General features: G+C 44.6%; 3 protein-coding genes across 3 annotated transcripts in view; 2 read left to right on the top strand and 1 right to left on the bottom strand.

The window, feature by feature from the left end:
- Positions 1-12,976, top strand: part of LOC121556691 (protein Jade-1) — an 87,198-nt gene extending 74,222 nt beyond the window's left edge. The window contains exons 10-12 of the mRNA XM_045215004.1: positions 4,017-4,134; positions 12,329-12,559; positions 12,924-12,976. Coding sequence (XP_045070939.1) covers positions 4,017-4,134; positions 12,329-12,559; positions 12,924-12,976 — 402 coding nt within the window. The remainder of the gene's footprint in view (positions 1-4,016; positions 4,135-12,328; positions 12,560-12,923) is intronic.
- A 418-nt stretch (positions 12,977-13,394) lies between these two features.
- Positions 13,395-16,102, top strand: LOC121556696 (early nodulin-75-like). Its single transcript, XM_041870587.2, has 2 exons — positions 13,395-15,006; positions 15,123-16,102. Exon 1 carries the CDS (start codon positions 13,525-13,527, stop codon positions 14,380-14,382), a length of 858 nt encoding a protein of 285 aa, XP_041726521.1. The 5' UTR covers positions 13,395-13,524; the 3' UTR covers positions 14,383-15,006; positions 15,123-16,102.
- A 267-nt stretch (positions 16,103-16,369) lies between these two features.
- nsd2 (nuclear receptor binding SET domain protein 2) overlaps positions 16,370-24,916 on the bottom strand; it is a 54,373-nt gene continuing 45,826 nt past the window's right edge. Inside the window, 1 exon segment of the mRNA XM_041870581.2 lies at positions 16,370-17,140. Within this exon segment, the coding sequence (XP_041726515.2) occupies positions 16,977-17,140 (164 nt within the window). The 3' untranslated portion in view covers positions 16,370-16,976.

The following is a 24,916-nucleotide window of genomic DNA, read 5'->3' on the forward strand; positions in this document are numbered from 1 at the left end:
AGACAGAACTACTCTACTAGACAGAGAGACAGACAGAACTACTCTACTAGACAGACAGACAGACAGACAGACAGACAGAACTACTCTACTAGACAAACAGACAGACAGACAGACAGACAGAACTACTCTACTAGACAGACAGAACTACTCTACTAGACAGACAGACAGACAGACAGAACTACTCTACTAGACAGACAGACAGACAGAACTACTCTACTAGACAGACAGACAGACAGACAGAACTACTCTACTAGACAGACAGACAGACAGACAGAACTACTCTACTAGACAGACAGACAGACAGACAGAACTACTCTACTAGACAGACAGACAGACAGAACTACTCTACTAGACAGACAGACAGACAGAACTACTCTACTAGACAGACAGACAGACATAACTACTCTACTAGACAGACAGACAGACAGAACTACTCTACTAGACAGACAGACAGACAGAACTACTCTACTAGACAGACAGACAGAACTACTCTACTAGACAGACAGACAGACAGACAGACAGACAGACAGACAGAACTACTCTACTAGACAGACAGACAGACAGAACTACTCTACTAGACAGACAGACAGACAGACAGACAGACAGACAGAACTACTCTACTAGACAGACAGAACTACTCTACTAGACAGACAGACAGACAGAACTACTCTACTAGACAGACAGACAGACAGAACTACTCTACTAGACAGACAGACAGAACTACTCTACTAGACAGACAGACAGACAGAACTACTCTACTAGACAGACAGACAGACAGAACTACTCTACTAGACAGACAGACAGACAGACAGAACTACTCTACTAGACAGACAGACAGACAGACAGACAGACAGACAGACAGACAGACAGACAGAACTACTCTACTAGACAGACAGACAGAACTACTCTACTAGACAGACAGACAGAACTACTCTACTAGACAGACGGACAGACAGACAGAACTACTCTACTAGACAGACGGACAGACAGACAGAACTACTCTACTAGACAGACAGACAGACAGACAGACAGACAGACAGAACTACTCTACTAGACAGACAGACAGACAGACAGACAGACAGAACTACTCTACTAGACAGACAGACAGACATAACTACTCTACTAGACAGACAGACAGACAGACAGAACTACTCTACTAGACAGACAGACAGACAGAACTACTCTACTAGACAGACAGACAGACAGACAGACAGAACTACTCTACTAGACAGACAGACAGACAGAACTACTCTACTAGACAGACAGACAGACAGAACTACTCTACTAGACAGACAGACAGAACTACTCTACTAGACAGACAGACAGACAGAACTACTCTACTAGACAGACAGACAGAACTACTCTACTAGACAGACAGACAGAACTACTCTACTAGACAGACAGACAGACAGAACTACTCTACTAGACAGACAGACAGAACTACTCTACTAGACAGACAGACAGACAGAACTACTCTACTAGACAGACAGACAGACAGAACTACTCTACTAGACAGACAGACAGACAGAACTACTCTACTAGACAGACAGACAGAACTACTCTACTAGACAGACAGACAGACAGAACTACTCTACTAGACAGACAGACAGACAGACAGACAGACAGAACTACTCTACTAGACAGACAGACAGAACTACTCTACTAGACAGACAGACAGAACTACTCTACTAGACAGACAGAACTACTCTACTAGACAGACAGACAGAACTACTCTACTAGACAGACAGAACTACTCTACTAGACAGACAGACAGAACTACTCTACTAGACAGACAGACAGAACTACTCTACTAGACAGACAGACAGACAGAACTACTCTACTAGACAGACAGACCTACTCTACTAGACAGACAGACAGACAGACAGACAGACAGACAGACAGACAGACAGACAGACAGAACTACTCTACTAGACAGAGAGACAGACAGAACTACTCTACTAGACAGACAGACAGACAGACAGACAGAACTACTCTACTAGACAGACAGACAGACAGAGACAGACAGAACTACTCTACTAGACAGACAGAACTACTCTACTAGACAGACAGACAGACAGACAGAACTACTCTACTAGACAGACAGACAGACAGAACTACTCTACTAGACAGACAGACAGACAGACAGACAGACAGAACTACTCTACTAGACAGACAGACAGACAGAACTACTCTACTAGACAGACAGACAGACAGAACTACTCTACTAGACAGACAGACAGACAGAACTACTCTACTAGACAGACAGACAGACAGAACTACTCTACTAGACAGACAGACAGACAGAACTACTCTACTAGACAGACAGACAGAACTACTCTACTAGACAGACAGACAGACAGACAGAACTACTCTACTAGACAGACAGACAGACAGAACTACTCTACTAGACAGACAGACACAGACAGACAGACAGACAGACAGAACTACTCTACTAGACAGACAGAACTACTCTACTAGACAGACAGACAGACAGAACTACTCTACTAGACAGACAGACAGACAGAACTACTCTACTAGACAGACAGACAGAACTACTCTACTAGACAGACAGACAGACAGAACTACTCTACTAGACAGACAGACAGACAGAACTACTCTACTAGACAGACAGACAGACAGACAGAACTACTCTACTAGACAGACAGACAGACAGAACTACTCTACTAGACAGACAGACAGAACTACTCTACTAGACAGACAGACAGACAGAACTACTCTACTAGACAGACAGACAGACAGACAGACAGACAGACAGACAGAACTACTCTACTAGATAGACAGACAGACAGACAGACAGACAGACAGAACTACTCTACTAGACAGACAGAACTACTCTACTAGACAGACAGACAGACAGAACTACTCTACTAGACAGACAGACAGACAGAACTACTCTACTAGACAGACAGACAGAACTACTCTACTAGACAGACAGACAGACAGAACTACTCTACTAGACAGACAGACAGACAGAACTACTCTACTAGACAGACAGACAGACAGACAGAACTACTCTACTAGACAGACAGACAGACAGAACTACTCTACTAGACAGACAGACAGACAGACAGACAGACAGACAGACAGACAGACAGAACTACTCTACTAGACAGACAGACAGAACTACTCTACTAGACAGACAGACAGAACTACTCTACTAGACAGACAGACAGAACTACTCTACTAGACAGACGGACAGACAGACAGAACTACTCTACTAGACAGACGGACAGACAGACAGAACTACTCTACTAGACAGACAGACAGACAGACAGACAGACAGACAGACAGACAGAACTACTCTACTAGACAGACAGACAGACAGACAGACAGACAGAACTACTCTACTAGACAGACAGACAGAACTACTCTACTAGACAGACAGACAGACAGACAGACAGAACTACTCTACTAGACAGACAGACAGACAGAACTACTCTACTAGACAGACAGACAGACAGACAGAACTACTCTACTAGACAGACAGACAGACAGAACTACTCTACTAGACAGACAGACAGACAGACAGACATAACTACTCTACTAGACAGACAGACAGACAGAACTACTCTACTAGACAGACAGACAGACAGAACTACTCTACTAGACAGACAGACAGACAGAACTACTCTACTAGACAGACAGACAGACAGACAGACAGAACTACTCTACTAGACAGACAGACAGACAGACAGAACTACTCTACTAGACAGACAGACAGACAGACAGACAGAACTACTCTACTAGACAGACAGCAGCTGGAAACAGAACACTTAGCGAGAGACAGAGGACCAGAATGTCACCCTACTCATGTTGTAGTTGTGTATGACAAGATGAGATAGAATGGGTCCATATGCTGGGGAGTATGTATGGGACGTTTGAGTCTGTAAAATGACAGGTTCTGCGTGTCACCTGGTTCTGCGTGTCACCTGGTTCTGCGTGTCACCTGGTTCTGCGTGTCACCTGGTTCTGCGTGTCACCTGCTTGTGTTGCAGGTGCGTAACCTGACCTACATGGTGACCCGGAGGGAGAAGATTAAGAGGTCTCTGTGGAGGATCCAGGAACAGATCTTCACACACCAGGCCCTGCTGCTGGACCAGGAGATCATCAACGGTACGTCATGGTTAGGGCTAGACTGGTACGTCATGGTTAGGGCTAGACTGGTACGTCATGGTTAGGGCTAGACTGGTACGTCATGGTTAGGGCTAGACTGGTACGTCATGGTTAGGGCTAGACTGGTACGTCATGGTTAGGGCTAGACTGGTTAGGGCTAGACTGGTACGTCATGGTTAGGGCTAGACTGGTACGTCATGGTTAGGGCTAGACTGGTACGTCATGGTTAGGGCTAGACTGGTACGTCATGGTTAGGGCTAGACTGGTACGTCATGGTTAGGGCTAGACTGGTACGTCATGGTTAGGGCTAGACTGGTTAGGGCTAGACTGGTACGTCATGGTTAGGGCTAGACTGGTACGTCATGGTTAGGGCTAGACTGGTACGTCATGGTTAGGGCTAGACTGGTTAGGGCTAGACTGGTTAGGGCTAGACTGGTACGTCATGGTTAGGGCTAGACTGGTACGTCATGGTTAGGGCTAGACTGGTACGTCATGGTTAGGGCTAGACTGGTTAGGGCTAGACTGGTACGTTCGGGACGGATTAGGGTTAGTTATTTAATGGTTAGACGTTATAATAAAATAATAATATATAGCTAATACTAATAATGTAAAGCTCCCATGTGCTTCTCTGGTTGTCTCCCACCATGAAATCGAGGAGGGGGGACTATGGATCTGTCTCTGTCCGTACGTGTGTGTGTGCTAACGTGCTAACGGACATCACATGCGATATCTCAGACACCACTGGCCCCATTTTGACGAAACTTGGGTGAATGAAGCTTCTTGCCATAGATATCCGGCATTTACAAAATTACACGGATTGCCCAGATGGTGGCGCTATAACAGGTGATTGAAAATGCGAACTTTGAAAGGTCACGCCCCCTCCCCCTCCCCCCGTTTGACCTAAAGTCATGAAATTCAGTGCATAGGTCCCCCATAGGGTTAGGGTTCTCCTCACAGGGACCTCAGGTCCCTCTCCTCACAAGGACCTCAGGGACCCATAGGTCCCTCTCCTCACAGGGACCTCAGGGACCCATAGGTCCCTCTCCTCACAGGGACCTCAGGGACCCATAGGTCCCTCTCCTCACAGGGACCTCAGGTCCCTCTCCTCACAGGGACCTCAGGTCCCTCTCCTCACAAGGACCTCAGGGACCCATAGGTCCCTCTCCTCACAGGGACCTCAGGTCCCTCTCCTCACAAGGACCTCAGGGACCCATAGGTCCCTCTCCTCACAGGGACCTCAGGGACCCATAGGTCCCTCTCCTCACAGGGACCTCAGGTCCCTCTCCTCACAGGGACCTCAGGTCCCTCTCCTCACAAGGACCTCAGGGACCCATAGGTCCCTCTCCTCACAGGGACCTCAGGGACCCATAGGTCCCTCTCCTCACAGGGACCTCAGGTCCCTCTCCTCACAGGGACCTCAGGTCCCTCTCCTCACAAGGACCTCAGGGACCCATAGGTCCCTCTCCTCACAGGGACCTCAGGGACCCATAGGTCCCTCTCCTCACAGGGACCTCAGGTCCCTCTCCTCACAAGGACCTCAGGGACCCATAGGTCCCTCTCCTCACAGGGACCTCAGGTCCCTCTCCTCACAGGGACCTCAGGTCCCTCTCCTCACAAGGACCTCAGGGACCCATAGGTCCCTCTCCTCACAGGGACCTCAGGTCCCTCTCCTCACAGGGACCTCAGGTCCCTCTCCTCACAGGGACCTCAGGGACCCATAGGTCCCTCTCCTCACAGGGACCTCAGGTCCCTCTCCTCACAGGGACCTCAGGTCCCTCTCCTCACAAGGACCTCAGGGACCCATAGGTCCCTCTCCTCACAAGGACCTCAGGGACCCATAGGTCCCTCTCCTCACAGGGACCTCAGGTCCCTCTCCTCACAGGGACCTCAGGGACCCATAGGTCCCTCTCCTCACAGGGACCTCAGGGACCCATAGGTCCCTCTCCTCACAAGGACCTCAAGGACCTCAGGGACCCATAGGTCCCTCTCCTCACAGGGACCTCAGGGACCCATAGGTCCCTCTCCTCACAGGGACCTCAGGTCCCTCTCCTCACAGGGACCTCAGGTCCCTCTCCTCACAAGGACCTCAAGGACCCATAAGGTCCACCATAATGGGTTTTCTGCCATTTAGAATTTTGTTCAACACTTAAAACGCTCCTCCTCTGGCACCGAATGACCGATCTGCACGTAACTTGTTATGTGGCATCTATGGATCTATACGCTCCTCCTCTGGCACCGAATGACCGATCTGCACGTAACTTGTTATGTGGCATCTATGGACAAAGGTCTGTCAGACTGGTAGCTAAAAGAACATGATACTAGTCTGTTATTGACCAATAAACGGTCTGGCACATAAATATATATACATTAGTCAAGGATATTCGTATTGTAACTAGGGCTGTTAAACAATTAAAATAATTAATTGCGATTAATCTCATGATTTTCTGTAGTTAATTAGGGTATCCAATCAAAAGCTTTTTGACCAATGGATAAAATATGTTAATTGTGTAGATAATCCTTAAAAAATAACAAAGGTCCAAACCTCATGTATCTTTCGTAATCTGTTCAAAGGTTATTGGCGGTTTTACCCTTGTAGGATGGCCAGAATTAGGGTGACAAAATCAAAGAAAAAAAGTGGTCAAAAATTATCAGCAAGATTCTCTGCAAGAATGAAGGCTACTGGCCACCTGACAGGCTCACTTTCCCCTTGAACTCGTCATCTTTCTTCTCCAATCCGCAGGACATAAAACAATATAGAGGTAAGATATCGATTTTGAGACATGACGTAGTATTTTCATATTTTAGTATACGCTTTTCATATTCATTTGAAATTCCTGTTCTTTTTACAAAAACAAGCGTATCTCTGCGAAATGTCAATGGTGCACTGAGCGTATACCAAGCTTTTTATTTTCAAAGCCTTTTTCATTTAATTCTGCTTGTGTCATGCTAATTCTGTTGGAAATAAACTTTGAAGACGACGACCCCAAATTGTAAAATTCTCAAGTTGTTACAAGAAACCTGCACCGCTATGTCAACTAAGCTCAGTGCTTATTATAGGATGTATTAGGTTATGAAATCCGACTTTTTAGATATAATGTTATAATATGTTAGAGAAAGAGCCCACTGAACGATTCAGAACATGAATAATCATGTCTTGGTAAAATTTATTTTTTAACACAAGGAAGTAACATTTCATCACCAAAGTGCGTTTTCACCCTAAGTTAATCGCGATTAATCACAATTTTTGACAATTTTTGTTTTTGCTCAACAAAATAAATATTTTTTTCATTTAAAAAGCAGTGCGTTGAGTTACAGGAATATGCTTTGATTGTAAGGGACAGAAACCAAATGCTCCCAATGTTTAAGTTACTTACATTTCAACAACATTGATAAGAGAGAGTAACACTTGATCGGGCACGAACGAACACACACACACACACACACACACACACACACGTACTGTTAAAGCTACAGGCGTTCTAAATGGGTGTTCTACCAATGTCTGATTGAAGGATTGACTACAGGAAAAAAACTATGGATACAGTGCCTTCTGAAAGTATTCAGACCCCTTGACTTCGAATTTTGTTACGTTACAGCTTTATTCTAAAATGTATTACATTGTTTTTTTTCCTCATCAATCTACACACAATACCCCATAATGAAATGTTTGCTAATTTATAAAAAAAAAAAAAACTGAAATATAACATATACGTAAGTATTCAGACCCTTTACTCTACTTTGTTGAAGAACCTTTGGCAGCGATTACAGCCTAGAGTCTTCTTGGGTATGACGCTACATGCTTGGCATACCTGTATTTGGGGAGTTTCTCCCATTCTTCTCTGCAGATCCTCTCAAGCTCTGTCAGGTTGGATGGGGAGCGTTGCTGCACAGCTATTTTCAGGTCTCTCCAGAGATGTTTGATCTGGTTCAAGTCCGGGCTCTGGCTGGGCCACTCAAGGACATTCAGAGACTTGTCCCGAAGCCAATCCTGCATTGTCTTGGCTGTGTGCTTAGGGTTGTTGTTCTGTTGGAAGTTGAACCATCACCCCAGTCTGAGGTCCGGAGCGCTCTGGAGCAGGTTTTCATGAAGGATCTCTCTGTACTTTTCTCCGTTCCGCTTTCCCTCGATCCTGACTAGTCTCCCAGTCCCTGCCGCTGAAAAACATCCCCACAGCATGATGCTGCCACCACCATGCTTCACCGTAGGGATGGTGCCAGGTTTCCTCCAGACGTGACGCTTGGCATTCAGGCTAAAGAGTTCAATCTTGGTTTCATCAGACCAGAGAATCTTGTTTCTCATTGTCATAGTCCTTTAGGAGCCTTTTGGCAAACTCCAAGCGGGCTGTCATGTGCCTTTTACTGAGGAGTGGCTTCCATAAAGGCCTGATTGGTGGAGTGCTGCAGAGATGGTTGTCCTCATGTAAGGTTCTCCCATCTCCACAGAGGAACTCTGGAGCTCTGTCAGAGTGACCATCAGGCTCTTGGTCACCTCCCTGACCAAGGCCCTTCTCCCCCGATTGCTCAGTTTGGCCGGGCGGCCAGCTCTAGGAAGAGTCTTGGTGGTTCCAAACTTTTTCCATTTAAGAATGATGGAGGCCACTGTGTTCTTGGAGACCTTCAATGCTGCAGAAAGTGTTTGGTACCCTTCCCCAGATCTGTGCCTCGACACAATCCTGTCTCGGAGCTCTACGGACAATTCCTTCGACCTCATGGCTTGGTTTTTTGCTCTGACATGCACTGTCAACTGTGGGACCTTATATAGACAGGTGTGCCTTTCCAAATCATGTCCAATCAATTGAATTTACCACAGGTGGACTCCAATCAAGTTGTAGAAACATCTCAAGGATGATCAATGGAAACAGGATGCACCTGAGCTCAATTTCGAGTCTCATAGCAACTAATGTAAACAACCCATGTGGAATTCCTGGTCTCTGGCAGCATTTGGAACTGCAGTCAAGAACGCCGAGTTCATTTACATTTGACATTTTAGTCATTTAGCAGACGCTCTTATCGAGAGTGACTTACAGTTAGTGAGTGCATACATTTTTCATACTGGCCCCCCGTGGGAATCGAACCCACAACCCTGGCGTTGCTGCCCTTCAGTCCCTTAACTTTTTGGCCCTGACGGAGACATGGATCACCCCAGAGAACACTGCTACTCCAGCTGCTCTCTCTTCATCTGACTATGTTTTCTCTCCTAGTCCGACAGCATCTGGTTGTCATGGTGATGGCACAGGGCTGCTCATTTCTCCCTCTCTCACCTGTCCATCTGCTCATTTGGATTCCATGCTGTCGCTGTCGCCTTTCCAGTCAAGCTTAATGTTGTTGTTGTCATCTATCGCCCACCAGGTGCCCTTAGAGAGTTCCTCAATGAGCTTGACACCTTGATAAGCTCATTTCCTGACGATGGCTCACCGCTCTTCATACTGGGCGACTTCAACCTCCCGACGTCTGCCTTCGATTAATTTCTTTCCAACTCTCTTTCCCCTCTTTGCCTCTTTTAAACTCACCCTTTCCCCTCTCACTCAAAAGGCAGGCAATACGCTTGACCTCATCTTTACTAGAGGCTGTTCTCCTACTAATCTCACTGCAACCCCCCCTCCAGGTCTCTGATCACTACTTTGTTTCCTTTTCTGTCTCCCTTTCCTCCAACCCTAACCACTCAGCCCCTAACCAGATGGTCATGCGCCATCGCAATCTTTGCTCTCTCTCTCCCACTACTCTCTCCTCTTCTATCCTATCATCTCTCCCTTCTGCTAAATCCTTCTCCCTCCTGTCTCCTGATTCTGCCTCTTCGACCCTACTATCCTCCCTTTCTGCATCCTATGACTTGCACTGTCCCCTTTCCTCCCGGCCGGCTCGGTCCTCCCCTCCTCCTTCATGGCTGAGTGACTCATTGCGAGCTTACCGAACAGGAAGCCGGCTCGTCCCTCCCCTCCTGTTCCGTGGCTGAGTGACTCATTGCGAGTTTACCGAACAGGGCTGCAGGCAGCTGAGCGAAATGGAGGAAAACTAAACTTCCGGAGGACCTATCATCCTTTCACTCCCTCCTCTCTGTCTTCTCTTCCTCTGTATCCGCTGCTAAAGCCATCCTTTCACTCCCTCCTCTCTACCTTCTCTCCTCTGCATCCGCTGCTAAAGCCATCCTTCCACTCCCTCCTCTCTGTCTTCTCTTCCTCTGTATCCGCTGCTAAAGCCACTTTCTACCACTCTAAATTTAAAGCTTCTGCCTCTAACCCTAGGAAACTCTTTTCCACCTTTACATTTGAGACATTTAGCAGACGTACTTATCCAGAGCCACTTACAGTTCATCTTAAGATAGCTAGGTGGGACAACCACATACCACTGGCACAGAAAGTTAAGGGCTGGTTCTGGTATTTTTTTAAATTACCTCCTCCCTCCTTAATCTCGTTCTCTCTCAGAACGAACTTCTTGACCCTAACCAGTCAGGCTTCAAGACGGGTCACTCAACTGAGACTGCTCTCCTCTGATCTCATCCTTATAGATCTATCCACAACCGTCAGATCCTCCTCTCCACCCTCTCAGGGCTGGGTGTCTCAGGCTCTGCACACTCTTGGATTGCATCCTACCTGGCAGGCCGCTCCTACCAGGTGACGTGGAGAGGATCTGTGTCTGCACCATGTACTCTTACTACTGGTGTCCCCCAGGGCTCAGTTCTAGGCCCTCTCCTATTCTCTCTATACACCAAGTCACTCGGCTCTGTCATATCCTCACATGGTCTCTCCTATCATTGCTATGCAGATGACACTCAACTACTTTTCTCTTCCACCCTTCTGACACCCAGGTGGCAAGACGCATCTCTGCGTGCCTGGCAGATATCTCAGCTTGGATGTCGGCCCACCACCTCAAGCTCAACCTCAACAAGACAGAGCTGCTCTTCCTCCCGGAGAAGGCCTGTCCGCTCCAAGACCTCTCCGTCCCGGTTGACAATTCCACAGTGTCCCCCTCCCAGAAGGCAAATAACCATTTTGTGACCCTGGACAACACCCTGTCGTTCTCTGCAAACGTCAGAGCAGTGACCCGATCCTGCAGGTTCATACTCTACAACATCCAGAGAGTACACAACCCTACCTCACACAGGAAGCGGCACAGGTCCTAATCCAGGCACTTGTCCTCTCCCGTCTGGATTGCTGTTGGCTGGGCTCCCCGCTTGTGCCGTCAAGGAAAAAAAGAATGCCTTTCGGGAACTAACACTTGCACGTAAAATAAAAAAAAAGTTATTTTTTACTAGCTCTGACTTCGCTGATAGCTACTTTATTGAGGAAAAATATACTTACTATGAGAGTGATATGTGGTTGTCCCACGTAGCTATCTTAAGATGAATGCACTAAATGTTAGCCACTCCGGATAAGAGCGTCCGCTAAATGACTAAAATGTGTACAGCTTATCATGAGGCGAGCAGAATCTCGAGACTTCCTTAATATTAGAGATCACGCACCAGCTGTTAACAAAGAGACACACCCCCTGAGCTTCCCCGACGCTGTCGTTCTGTCCTGCCGATGTATAGAAAAACTGCTAGATGTATATTTTCCATGTCAGCCATGACTCAGTGAAACATAGGATATTATAATCTTTTGACCTGACAACTACAACAAAAACAATATCTGAATGGAATGGAGGTCATTTTCTGATTAAAATCATTGTGGGAAGTTGGTTATATCAAGAGGCATTCAGCCATGGCATTGTAATGTTATTTTGGTTAGCTAGCTAACGTTAGCATAACTAGCTAGCTACTGTACTTCTGTACAATTGCTCAAAGCTGTGCCCATAATAAAGACCAACAACACTACATAACTGCAGCTGCCACCGAGTGCAGTGTCCAGTGTCCAGGTGAAATAGGGTCCGTGCGGAAAACACGTGCGCTTAACGTGGACCCATGCGGAGAAGAAAAGGAGATGTGATTAAATGTGTCCAAAACATGATGGCATAGAACATGTAATGGGTTTAACTTTGACAGCCTTTTGGTTCACATGTTGCAAACACTTTCAAGACTCAACATATGCAATAATAATAATAATAATATGCAAGAACATTCATATCGACCATGTGCTATAACGGCCACGTTTATCTCTTGATCAGTCTGACTCGGAGTGATAACTGTTGTTAGGCAGATCAGTGTAATGTCCAGTTGACCCTGTGTTGACCCTGTGTTGTCTGGTGTTGTCTTCATCAGGGTGTCTGAACGACAGCGTGGTACTCAGTGTGGTTTCGGCTCCAATGGCGGTGTTGGGATACAGCGGCCTGAAGACCCATAGGAGAGACCGAGGGAGGGGAGGGCACCGTAAAGGAGGCCTACATCTACCACACAGTCTGACTGGGGGAGGCAGACACGTCAGAGGAGAGACAGACAACCATACCAGAGGAGAGACAGACAACCATACCAGAGGAGAGAGAGACAACCATACCAGAGTAGAGAGAGAGAACCATACCAGAGGAGAGAGAGACAACCATACCAGAGGAGAGAGAGACAACCATACCAGAGGAGAGACAGACAACCATACCAGAGGAGAGAGAGAGAACCATACCAGAGGAGAGAGAGACAACCATACCAGAGGAGAGACAGACAAACATACCAGAGGAGAGAGAGACAACCATACCAGAGTAGAGAGAGACAACCATACCAGAGGAGAGAGAGAGAACCATACCAGAGTAGAGAGAGAGAACCATACCAGAGGAGAGACAGACAACCATACCAGAGTAGAGACAGACAACCATACCAGAGTAGAGACAGACATCAACTCCAGAGTAGAGACAGACATCAACTCCAGGATGGAAAGTAGAGAGAGCGGCAGATTCAGAGTGGAGGGTAGGAGGAGCCTGAGGAAGGAGGTCCCAGAACCTGAGCAGCAGAAGATCAGCAGGAGGAGAGGAGAGGAGGACCAGGGAACGGAGGAAAGGAAGAAGAGGAGGAGAGAAGAGGAGGACCAGGGAACAGAGAAGAGGAGGAGAGGAGAGGACCAGGGAATGGAGGAAAGGAAGAAGGGGAGAGGAGAGGAGGACCAGGGAATGGAGAAGAGGAGGAGAGGTGAGGAGGACCAGGGAATGGAGGAGAGGAGAGGAGAGGAGGACCAGGGAACGGAGAGGAGGAGAGGAGAGGAGGACCAGGGAACAAAGGAGAGGAAGAGGAGGAGAGGAGAGGAGGACCAGGGAACAAAGGAGAGGGAGAGGAGGAGAGGAGAGGAGGACCAGAGAACAAAGGAGAGGAGGAGAGGAGAGGACCAGGGAACGAGGAGGAGAGGAGAGGACCAGGGAACGAGGGAGAGGAGGAGAGGAGAGGAGGACCAGGGAACGAGGGAAAGGAGGAGAGGACTCAAGGAAAGCTCTATCAAAGCCAAAACCAGTGAGAAACCTGCGAGTAGGGTCAGTGATATGACTGACGCTAGGATTAATGTTAGTGATATGATTGAAGCTAGGGTTAGGTTAACTAGGATCAAGGTTCATAATGTGACTGAGGCTAGGGTCAGGTTAACGAGGGTTAGGGTTAGTGATCATGTGACTGAAGTGAAGGATAGGAAGGCCAGGCTCAGCGGAACAGAGGACAGCCAATCAGACCCCAGAGACACCACTGTACCCATGACAACCAAACACAACGGCTGGCTAGCCAGTGGGCCTGGCGGCAGCAATCTTAAAAACTGGGGTAAATTCAGAATCCCCAAGAGGAGCGAAAGGCCAAAGGAGGAGCCATCAATCCCCAACCCCCCACAGAGCAGGCCTCTTAACCACAACCCCCCACAGAGCAGGCCTCTTAACCACAACCCCCCACAGTGCAGGCCTCTTAACCACAACCCCCCACAGCGCAGACCTCCTAACCACAACCCCCCACAGGGCAGACCTCCTAACCACAACCCCCCACAGCGCAGACCTCCTAACCACAACCCCCCACAGGGCAGACCTCCTAACCACAACCCCCCACAGGGCAGACCTCCTAACCACAACCCCCCACAGGGCAGACCTCCTAACCACAACCCCCCACAGGGCAGACCTCCTAACCACAACCCCCCACAGGGCAGACCTCTGCACAGAACTCCCCCCAACACCAGTGAGCTGTCGTACCCCAGGACACGACTCCGAACTGGGACAGAGAGCGATGGGTACTCCTCCGCTACCCCTGAAACTCCGCCCAGTGGGGTGGATATGGAGGCGTGTCAGAAGAGATGCCACTCCCACCAGCTGAGGGGCGGGGCCTACGGCTCTGACATCATCCACCAAGAGGTTCTAGCCTCCTGATGACATCATCCTGCTGAGAAACAAACAGCACCATGTTTATAGAAAACGAAGCTAGCCCATGGTTGCTTTTAATATTTTATTTTTTCATAATCAAATTTACAGAACTGATATTTATTTTTTTATTTGTATCATTTGTAAATATTTTCAATTCTGTTGAAAAACTTGTTTTATTGATAAGGTGTTATTTTTCAGTGAATGTATGATGGCCACTAACTCTAGACATGCTCATAGCCTCAACAAAATCACACCTGACAACTGATTTTTGTTGAAGCATAAGCCATGTATTTAATTTGTAGTTTGCGAAATCACATTATAGCACTTGCAGAATGGTAAAGTATGAATGAAGTATTGAATAATGGAAATTTAACCTGAAACCATGAAAACTACACAAAGAATCAGAATAAATCACATTTATATACTTCCCAGCAGTGAATCAAGAGGTTGGGGGAGAGAGGCCTGATATTGCTAGAGAACCTGAGAAACCCTTGAACCAATCAAGTGGAGGCTGATGCTGTGGAGGCGGCCGGGTATTGGTGAACTACGATAGCGTAATGAGGAACCTCCCTGGGCTAACACTGTCTGATGGTGCTTAGTGGTTAAGGCTGGATTCAATCTATCGCTGAAGTGTTAGATGGCGGGAAGGACTGACTGAGGTGTTAGATGGCGAGAAGGACTGACTGAGGTGTTAGATGGCGGGAAGGACTGACTGAGGTGTTAGATGGCGGGAAGGACTGACTGAGGTGTTAGATGGCGGGAAGGACTGACTGAGGTGTTAGATGGCGAGAAGGACTGACTGAGGTGTTAGATGGCGGGAAGGACTGACTGAGGTGTTAGATGGCGGGAAGGACTGACTGAGGTGTTAGATGGCGGGAAGGACTGACTGAGGTGTTAGATGGCGGGAAGGACTGACTGAGGTGTTAGATGGCGGGAAGGACTGACTGAAGTGTTAGATGGCGGGAAGGACTGACTGAGGTGTTAGATGGCGGGAAGGACTGACTGAAGTGTTAGATGGCGGGAAGGACTGACTGAGGTGTTAGATGGCGGGAAGGACTGACTGAGGTGTTAGATGGCGGGAAGGACTGACTGAAGTGTTAGATGGCGGGAAGGACTGACTGAGGTGTTAGATGGCGGGAAGGACTGACTGAAGTGTTAGATGGCGGGAAGGACTGACTGAAGTGTTAGATGGCGGGAAGGACTGACTGAGGTGTTAGATGGCGGGAAGGACTGACTGAAGTGTTAGATGGCGGGAAGGACTGACTGAGGTGTTAGATGGCGGGAAGGACTGACTGAGGTGTTAGATGGCGGGAAGGACTGACTGAGTTGACATATGCTGGAACGTTGCCTTTAAAATTTCAATCACGCTGACCTTCAGCGATACAGATTGAATAGAGCCTCAAGTCCATGACACGTCTAGTAGGAGTGCCGATCTAGGACCTGTCTGTCTGTCAGAGGCTTTATGGAGACTGGCCCAGAGCTGAAGACAAACCACTTCCTGTTCTGACTCATCCAGGGGTCATCGGATGGACTTCCTGTGACAGATGTCATTCATCATGTGCCTATCTTTATTAAAAGTGTTTGCACTAAGACAGGATTGCTGGGCTGGGTTTGGAGGAAATCCTTTTTACAGAAAAACATTTTGTACCATCGACTGCTGCTGTATTGTCATTATGCAAATGACCAGTCATGTCTTAAATAAATTCTGGTGGATTTTCAAGTTTCACTCTTACATCACCTCAATGTGTTTCCTGAACACAGATTAAGGGATCATTAGACTGAATGGGGAAATGTTCCAGACTTTTCTCCAGCAGATCGTGGAATGAACTAACCAATAAAGGCCTCTTTATTCTGGTATTAAAGCCACAGGTCCATGTTGATATTGATGAAAGTGTTCTACGTCGTCGGGCACCAGATTGCTATGACGTGGGTTAGCTGATACGTAAAATACCTACGCAGGCGTCAGCAACGAAGAGACTGAGTTAAAGTCCACAAGGTTTCAGCTCTGTGCTTTAATAACACTCTGAACAGGTGGATATCACATTTCTGTACTAGCATTACTCAAATGAAAACAATTAGTTTAAAAAATATTCAGTACTTGTCTATAGTAAACGCAAGTCAAGACCTATCCATAGTGTCGTGTTTAACGATATTACTTCAGATAAAAACAGATCCAACCTGCCAACCTAGTACTAACAAGATTCCAGTATTATTATAATTTTGGTCTTTCATATACACACATACACATATATATATACACACACATAACATATAAACCTCTACTGGGGAGAGAAGGAGTGAAGAGACTAATGCTGTACCTGTCGTCTGTGCTTCTCTACCAGGTGTTCTCTCACTGCAGACAAGTTACAGACAAACAACAGGTACAAGCTGAGTGGAAGGACCCGATTGGCTGGCTGGCTGAGTGTAAAAGGACCTGATTGGTTGAATGAGCTGTAGAGCAGAACCCTGATGAGGAGAGACATCATACATACAGTGCTTTCTGTCTGTCATATTGAAAACATTATTATGGAGTTGGGTCCTGTTCTGCTGCAGGTCAGCACCTCCCAGACTGTAGACCTGAACTCTCAGTCCGCTCCGGGTCAGGGGTCATCGTGCTCCTGGCAGCAGAGTTGTCCAGTGTGGGGCCAGAGCCGCAGCGCCCCCTCCTGGTGGTTCTTGCAGAAGGAGTTGGGGCACAGCTGGCAGAACACCTCCGACGGCTTCCCACACACATCACAGTGGTGCCACGGGCAATCCCAGCGCCCTGAAATATAACAACATTAACATATTATACACAGAACAAAAATATAAAACAAAGTATTGGTCCCATGTTTCATGAGCTGAAATTAAAAAAAATCCCTGAAATGTCCGTTCCAGATGCACAAAAAGCTTATTTCTTTCAAATGTGTTTCCATCTCTGTTAGTGAGCATTTCTCCTTCTCCAAGATAATCCAAACCACCTGACAGGTGTGGCATATCAATAAACTGATTAAACAGAATGATCATTACACTTGTGCTGGGGACAATAAAAGGCCACTAAAATGGTGCTGAGGAGTATTTTTGTCTGTAATAAAGCCCTTTTGTGGGGAAAACCCAATTCTGATTGGCTGGGCATTATATTTTTGTTCAGCGCTGAACAAAAATATGAACACAACATGCAACAATTTCAAAGATTTTACTGAGTTCAGTGCATGCATGCATATATAAACTCAGCAAAAAAAAAAAAACATCCCTTTTTCAGGACCCTATCTTTCAAACATACTTGAAAAAAATCCAAATAACTTCACAGATCTTCATTGTAAAGAGTTTAAACTCTGTTTCCCATGCTTGTTCAATGAACCATAAACAATTAATGAACATGCACCTGTGGAACGATCGTTAAGACACTAACAGCTTACAGACGGTAGGCAATTAAGGTCACAGTTATGAAAACTTAGGACACTAAAGAGGCCTTTCTACTGACTCTGAAAAACACCAAAAGAAAGATGCCCAGGGTCCCTGATCATCTGCGTGAACGTGCCTTAGGCATGCTGCAAGGAGGCATGAGGACTGCAGATGTGGCCAGGGCAATAAATTGCAATGTCCGTACTGTGAGACGCCTAAGACAGCGCTACAGGGAGACAGGACGGACAGCTGATCGTCCTCGCAGTGGCAGACCACGTGTAACAACATCTGCACAGGATCGGTACATCCGAACATCACACCTGCGGGACAGGAACAGGATGGCAACAACAACTGCCCGAGTTACACCAGGAACGCACAATCCCTCCATCAGTGATCAGACTGTCTGCAATAGGCTGAGAGAGGCTGGACTGAGGGCTTGTAGGCCTGTTGTAAGGCAGGTCCTCACCAGACATCACCGGCACAAACCCACCGTCGCTGGACCAGACAGGACTGGCAAAAAGTGCTCTTCACTGACGAGTCGCGGTTTTGTCTCACCAGGGGTGATGGTCGGATTCGCGTTTACCAGTCGAAGGAATGAGCGTTACACCGAGGCCTGTACTCTGGAGCGGGATCGATTTGGAGGTGGAGGGTCCGTCATGGTCTGGGGCGGTGTGTCACAGCATCATCGGACTGAGCTTGTTGTCATTGCAGGCAATCTCAACGCTGTGCGTTACAGGGAAGACATCCTCCTCCCTCATGTGGTACCCTTCCTACAGGCTCATCCTGACATGACCCTCCAGCATAACAATGCCACCAGCCATACTGCTCGTTCTGTGCGTGATTTCCTGCAAGACAGGAATGTCAGTGTTCTGCCATGGCCAGCGAAGAGCCCTGATCTCAATCCCATTGAGCACGTCTGGGACCTGTTGGATCGGAGGGTGAGGGTTAGGGCCATTCCCCCCAGAAATGTCCAGGAACTTGCAGGTGCCTTTGTGGAAGACTGGGGTAACATCTCACAGCAAGAACTAGCAAATCTGGTGCAGTCCATGAGGAGGAGATGCACTGCAGTACTTAATGCAGCTGGTGGCCACACCAGATACTGACTGTTACTTTTGACCACCCCCTTTGTTCAGGAAAACATTATTCAATTTCTGTTAGTCACATGTCTGTGGAACCTGTTCAGTTTATGTCTCAGTTGTTGAATCTTATGTTCATACAAATATTTACACGTTAAGTTTGCTGAAAATAAACGCAGTTGACAGTGAGAGGACGTTTCTTTTTTGCTGAGATAGATATATATACACACACACAGTTGAAGTCGGATGTTTACATACACCTTAGCCAAATACATTTAAACTCAGTTTCACAATTCCTGACATTTAATCCTAGTAAAAATTCCCTGTCTTCGGTCAGTTAGGATCACCACTTTATTTTAAGAATGTGAAATGTCAGAATAATAGTAGAGAGAATGATTTATTTCAGCTTTTATATCTTTCATCACATTCCCAGGGGGTCAGAAGTTTACATACACTCAATTAGTATTTGGTAGCATTGCCTTTAAATTGTTTAACTTTGGGCAAACGTTTCGGGTAGCCTTCCACAAGCTTCCCACAATAAGTTGGGTGAATTTTGGCCCATTCCTCCTGACAGAGCTGGTGTAACTGAGTCAGGTTTGTAGGCCTTCAGTTCTGCCCACTAATTTTCTATAGGATTGAGGTCAGGGCTTTGTGATGGCCACTCCAATACCTTGACTTTGTTGTCCTTAAGCCATTTTGCCACTTTTGCCACTTTTGAAGTATGCTTGGGGTCATTGTCCATTTGGAAGACCCATTTGTGACCAAGCTTTAACTTCCTGACTGATGTCTTGAGATGTTGCTTCAATATATCCACATAATTTTCCTTCCTCATGATGCCATCTATTTTGTGAAGTGCACCAGTGCCTCCTGCAGCAAAGCACCCCCACAGCATGATGCTGCCACCCCCGTGCTTCACGGTTGGGATGGTGTTCTTCGGCTTGCAAGCCACCCTCCCCTTCCTCCAAACATAACGATGGTCATTATGGCCAAACAGCTATATTTTTGTTTCATCAGACCAGAGGACATTTCTCCAAAAAAGTACGATCTTCGTCCCCATGTGCAGTTGCAAACCGTAGTCTGGCTTTTTTATGGCGGTTTTGGAGCAGTGGCTTCTTCCTTGCTGAGTGGCCTTTCAGGTTATGTCGATATAGGACTCCTTTTACTGTGGATATAGATACTTTGTACCCGTTTCCTCCAGCATCTTCACAAGGTCCTTTGCTGTTGTTCTGGGATTGATTTGCACTTTTCGCACCAAAGTACATTCATCTCTAGGAGACAGAACGAATCTCCTTCATGACGGCTGCGTGGTCCCATGGTTTTTATACTTGCGTACTATTGTTTGTACAGATGAACGTGGTACCTTCAGGCGTTTGGAAATTGCTCCCAAGGATGAACCAGACTTGTGGAGGTCTACACATTTTTTTCTGAGGTCTTGGCTGATTTATTTTGATTTTCCCATGATGTCAAGCAAAGAGGCACTGAGTTTGAAGGTAGGCCTTGAAATACATCCACAGGTACACTTCCAATTGACTCAAATTATGTAAATTAGCATATCAGAAGCTTCTAAAGCCATGACATCATTTTCTGGAATTTTCCAAGCTGTTTAAAGGCACAGTCAACTTAGTGTATGTAAACGTCTGACCCACTGGAATTGTGATACAGTGAATTATAAGTGAAATAATCTGTCTGTAAACAATTGTTGGAAAAATTACTTGTGTCATGCACAAAGTAGATGTCCTAACCGACTTGCCAAAACTATAGTTTGTTAACAAGAAATTAGTGGAGTGGTTGAAAAACAAGTTAATGACTCCAACCTAAGTGTATGTAAACTTCCAACTTCAACACAGATAGATATCTATATATAATATATATATACAACTTTTGACCGGTTATGTGTGTGTGTGTGTATATATATATATATATAGATATCTATCTATCTATCTATCTATATATATATATCTATATATCTATATATATATATCTATATATCTATATATCTATATATATATATATATATATATATATATATATCTATACACATACATACACACACACACACACACACACACACACACATAACCGGTCAAAAGTTATAACACCTACTCATTCAAGGGTTTTTCTTAATTTTTTACTATTTTCTACATTGTAGAATAATAGTGAAGACATCAAAACTATGAAGTAACACATGATGTAGTAACCAAAAAAGTGTTTAACAAATCAAAATATATTATATATTTGAGATTCTTCAAATAGCCACCCTTTGCCTTGACGACAGCTTTGCATACTATTGGCATTCTCTCAACCAGCTTCACCTGGAATGCTTTTCCAACAGTCTTGAAGATGTTCCCACATATGCTGAGCACTTGTTGGCTGCTTTTCCTTCAATCTTCTGTGCAACTCCTCAAACCATCTCAATTTGGTTGAGGTCGGGGGATTGTGGAGGCCAGGTCATCTGTTGCAGCACTCCATCACTCTCCTTCTTGGTTAAATAGCCCTTACACAGCCTGGAGGTGTGTTTGGTCATTGTCCTGTTGAAAAACAAATGATAGCCCAAACCAGATGGGATGGCGTATCTCTGCAGAATGCTGTGGTAGCCATGCTGGTTTAGTGTGCCTTGAATTCTAAATAAATCACAGACAGTGTCACCAGCAAAGCACCATCACACCTCTGTACTTTGCTCCGTTCATCTTTCCCTCGATCCTGACTAGTCTCCCAGTCCCTGCCGCTGAAAAACATCCCCACAGCATGATGCTGCCACCACCATGCTTCACCGTAGGGATGGTGCCAGGTTTCCTCCAGAAGTGACGTTTGGCATTCAGGCAAAAGAGTTCAATCTTGGTTTCATCAGACCAGAGAATCTTGTTTCTCATGGTCTGAGAGTCCTTTAGGTGCATTTTGGCAAACTCCAAGTGGGCTGTCATGTGCCTTTTACTGAGGAGTGGCTTCTACCATAAAGGCCTGATTGGTGGAGTGCTGCAGAGATGATTGTCCTTCTGGAAGGTTCTCCCATCACCACAGAGGAACTCTAGAGCTCTGTCAGAGTGACCATCAGGTTCTTGGTCACCTCCCTGACCAAGGCCCTTCTCCCCTGATTGCTCAGTTTGGCCGGGCGGCCAGCTCTAGGAAGAGCCTTGGTGGTTCCAAAATTCTTCCATTTAAGAATGATGGAGGCCACTGCAGAAATGTTTTGGTACTCTTCCCCAGATCGCTGCCTCGACACAATCCTGTCAAAGCTCAACGGACAATTCCTTCGACCGCTTGATTTTTTGCTCTGACATGCACTGTCTGTCAACTGTGGGACCTTATATAGACAGGTGTGTGCCTTTCCAAATGATGTCCAATCAAGTTGTAAAAACATCTAGGATGATCAATGGAAAGAGGATGTACCTGAGCTCAATTTCGAGTCTCCTAGCAAAGGGTCTGAATACTTATGTAAATAAGGTTTTTCTGTTTTTTTGTGCAAACATCTCTAAAAACCTGTTTTCGCTTTGTCATTATGGGGTATTGTGTGTAGATTGATGAGGGGAAAAAATAATTTAATCAATTTTAAAATAAGGCTGTAACGTAACAAAAGTGAAGGGGTCCGAAAACTTTCAGAATGCACTGTATAATATTGTGTGTTCGGGTTAGATGGATATATAATATTATTATTATGTGTTAGGGTTAGATGGATATATAATGTGTTAGGGTTAGATGGATATATAATGTGTTAGGGTTAGATGGATATATAATGTGTTAGGGTTAGATGGATATATAATGTGTTAGGGTTAGATGGATATATAATGTGTTTGGGTTAGATGGATATATAATATTATTATAATGTGTTAGGGTTAGATGGATATATAATGTGTTAGGGTTAGATGGATATATAATGTGTTAGGGTTAGATGGATATATAATGTGTTAGGGTTAGATGGATATATAATGTGTTAGGGTTAGATGGATATATAATGTGTTAGGGTTAGATGGATATATAATGTGTTAGGGTTAGATGGATATATAATGTGTTAGGGTTAGATGGATATATAATGTGTTAGGGTTAGATGGATATATAATGTGTTCGGGTTAGATGGATATATAATGTGTTCGGGTTAGATGGATATATAATATTATTATAATGTGTTAGGGTTAGATGGATATATAATGTGTTAGGGTTAGATGGATATATAATGTGTTAGGGTTAGATGGATATATAATGTGTAGGGGTTAGATGGATATATAATGTGTTAGGGTTAGATGGATATATAATGTGTTAGGGTTAGATGGATATATAATGTGTTAGGGTTAGATGGATATATAATGTGTTAGGGTTAGATGGATATATAATGTGTTAGGGTTAGATGGATATATAATGTGTTAGGGTTAGATGGATATATAATGTGTTAGGGTTAGATGGATATATAATGTGTTAGGGTTAGATGGATATATAATGTGTTAGGGTTAGATGGATATATAATGTGTTAGGGTTAGATGGATATATAATGTGTTAGGGTTAGATGGATATATAATGTGTTTGGGTTAGATGGATATATAATATTATTATTATGTGTTCGGGTTAGATGGATATATAATGTGTTAGGGTTAGATGGATATATAATGTGTTAGGGTTAGATGGATATATAATATTATTATAATGTGTTAGGGTTAGATGGATATATAATGTGTTAGGGTTAGATGGATATATAATGTGTTAGGGGTTAGATGGATATATAATGTGTTTGGGTTAGATGGATATATAATATATTATTATGTGTTCGAGTTAGATGGATATATAATATTATTATAATGTGTTCGGGTTAGATGGATATATAATATTATTATAATGTGTTAGGGTTAGATGGATATATAATGTGTTAGGGTTAGATGGATATATAATGTGTTAGGGTTAGATGGATATATAATGTATTAGGGTTAGATGGATATATAATGTGTTAGGGTTAGATGGATATATAATGTGTTAGGGTTAGATGGATATATAATGTGTTAGGGTTAGATGGATATATAATGTGTTAGGGTTAGATGGATATATAATATTATTATTATGTGTTCGGGTTAGATGGATATATAATGTGTTAGGGTTAGATGGATATATAATGTGTTCGGGTTAGATGGATATATAATGTGTTAGGGTTAGATGGATATATAATGTGTTAGGGTTAGATGGATATATAATGTGTTAGGGTTAGATGGATATATAATGTGTTAGGGTTAGATGGATATATAATGTGTTAGGGTTAGATGGATATATAATGTGTTAGGGGTTAGATGGATATATAATATTATTATAATGTGTTCGGGTTAGATGGATATATAATGTGTTAGGGTTAGATGGATATATAATGTGTTCGGGTTAGATGGATATATAATGTGTTAGGGTTAGATGGATATATAATGTGTTAGGGTTAGATGGATATATAATGTGTTAGGGTTAGATGGATATATAATGTGTTAGGGTTAGATGGATATATAATGTGTTAGGGTTAGATGGATATATAATGTGTTAGGGTTAGATGGTTATATAATATTATTATAATGTGTTCGGGTTAGATGGATATATAATGTGTTAGGGTTAGATGGATATATAATGTGTTAGGGTTAGATGGATATATAATGTGTTTGGGTTAGATGGATATATAATATTATTATTATGTGTTCGGGTTAGATGGATATATAATATTATTATAATGTGTTCGGGTTAGATGGATATATAATATTATTATAATGTGTTCGGGTTAGATGGATATATAATGTGTTAGGGTTAGATGGATATATAATGTGTTAGGGTTAGATGGATATATAATGTGTTAGGGTTAGATGGATATATAATGTGTTAGGGTTAGATGGATATATAATGTGTTAGGGTTAGATGGATATATAATGTGTTAGGGTTAGATGGATATATAATGTGTTAGGGTTAGATGGATATATAATGTGTTAGGGTTAGATGGATATATAATGTGTTAGGGTTAGATGGATATATAATGTGTTAGGGTTAGATGGATATATAATGTGTTAGGGTTAGATGGATATATAATATTATTATAATGTGTTAGGGTTAGATGGATATATAATGTGTTAGGG

This window comes from Coregonus clupeaformis, unplaced genomic scaffold, assembly GCF_020615455.1.
Source record: "Coregonus clupeaformis isolate EN_2021a unplaced genomic scaffold, ASM2061545v1 scaf0350, whole genome shotgun sequence".
NCBI classification, from domain to species: domain Eukaryota; kingdom Metazoa; phylum Chordata; class Actinopteri; order Salmoniformes; family Salmonidae; genus Coregonus; species Coregonus clupeaformis.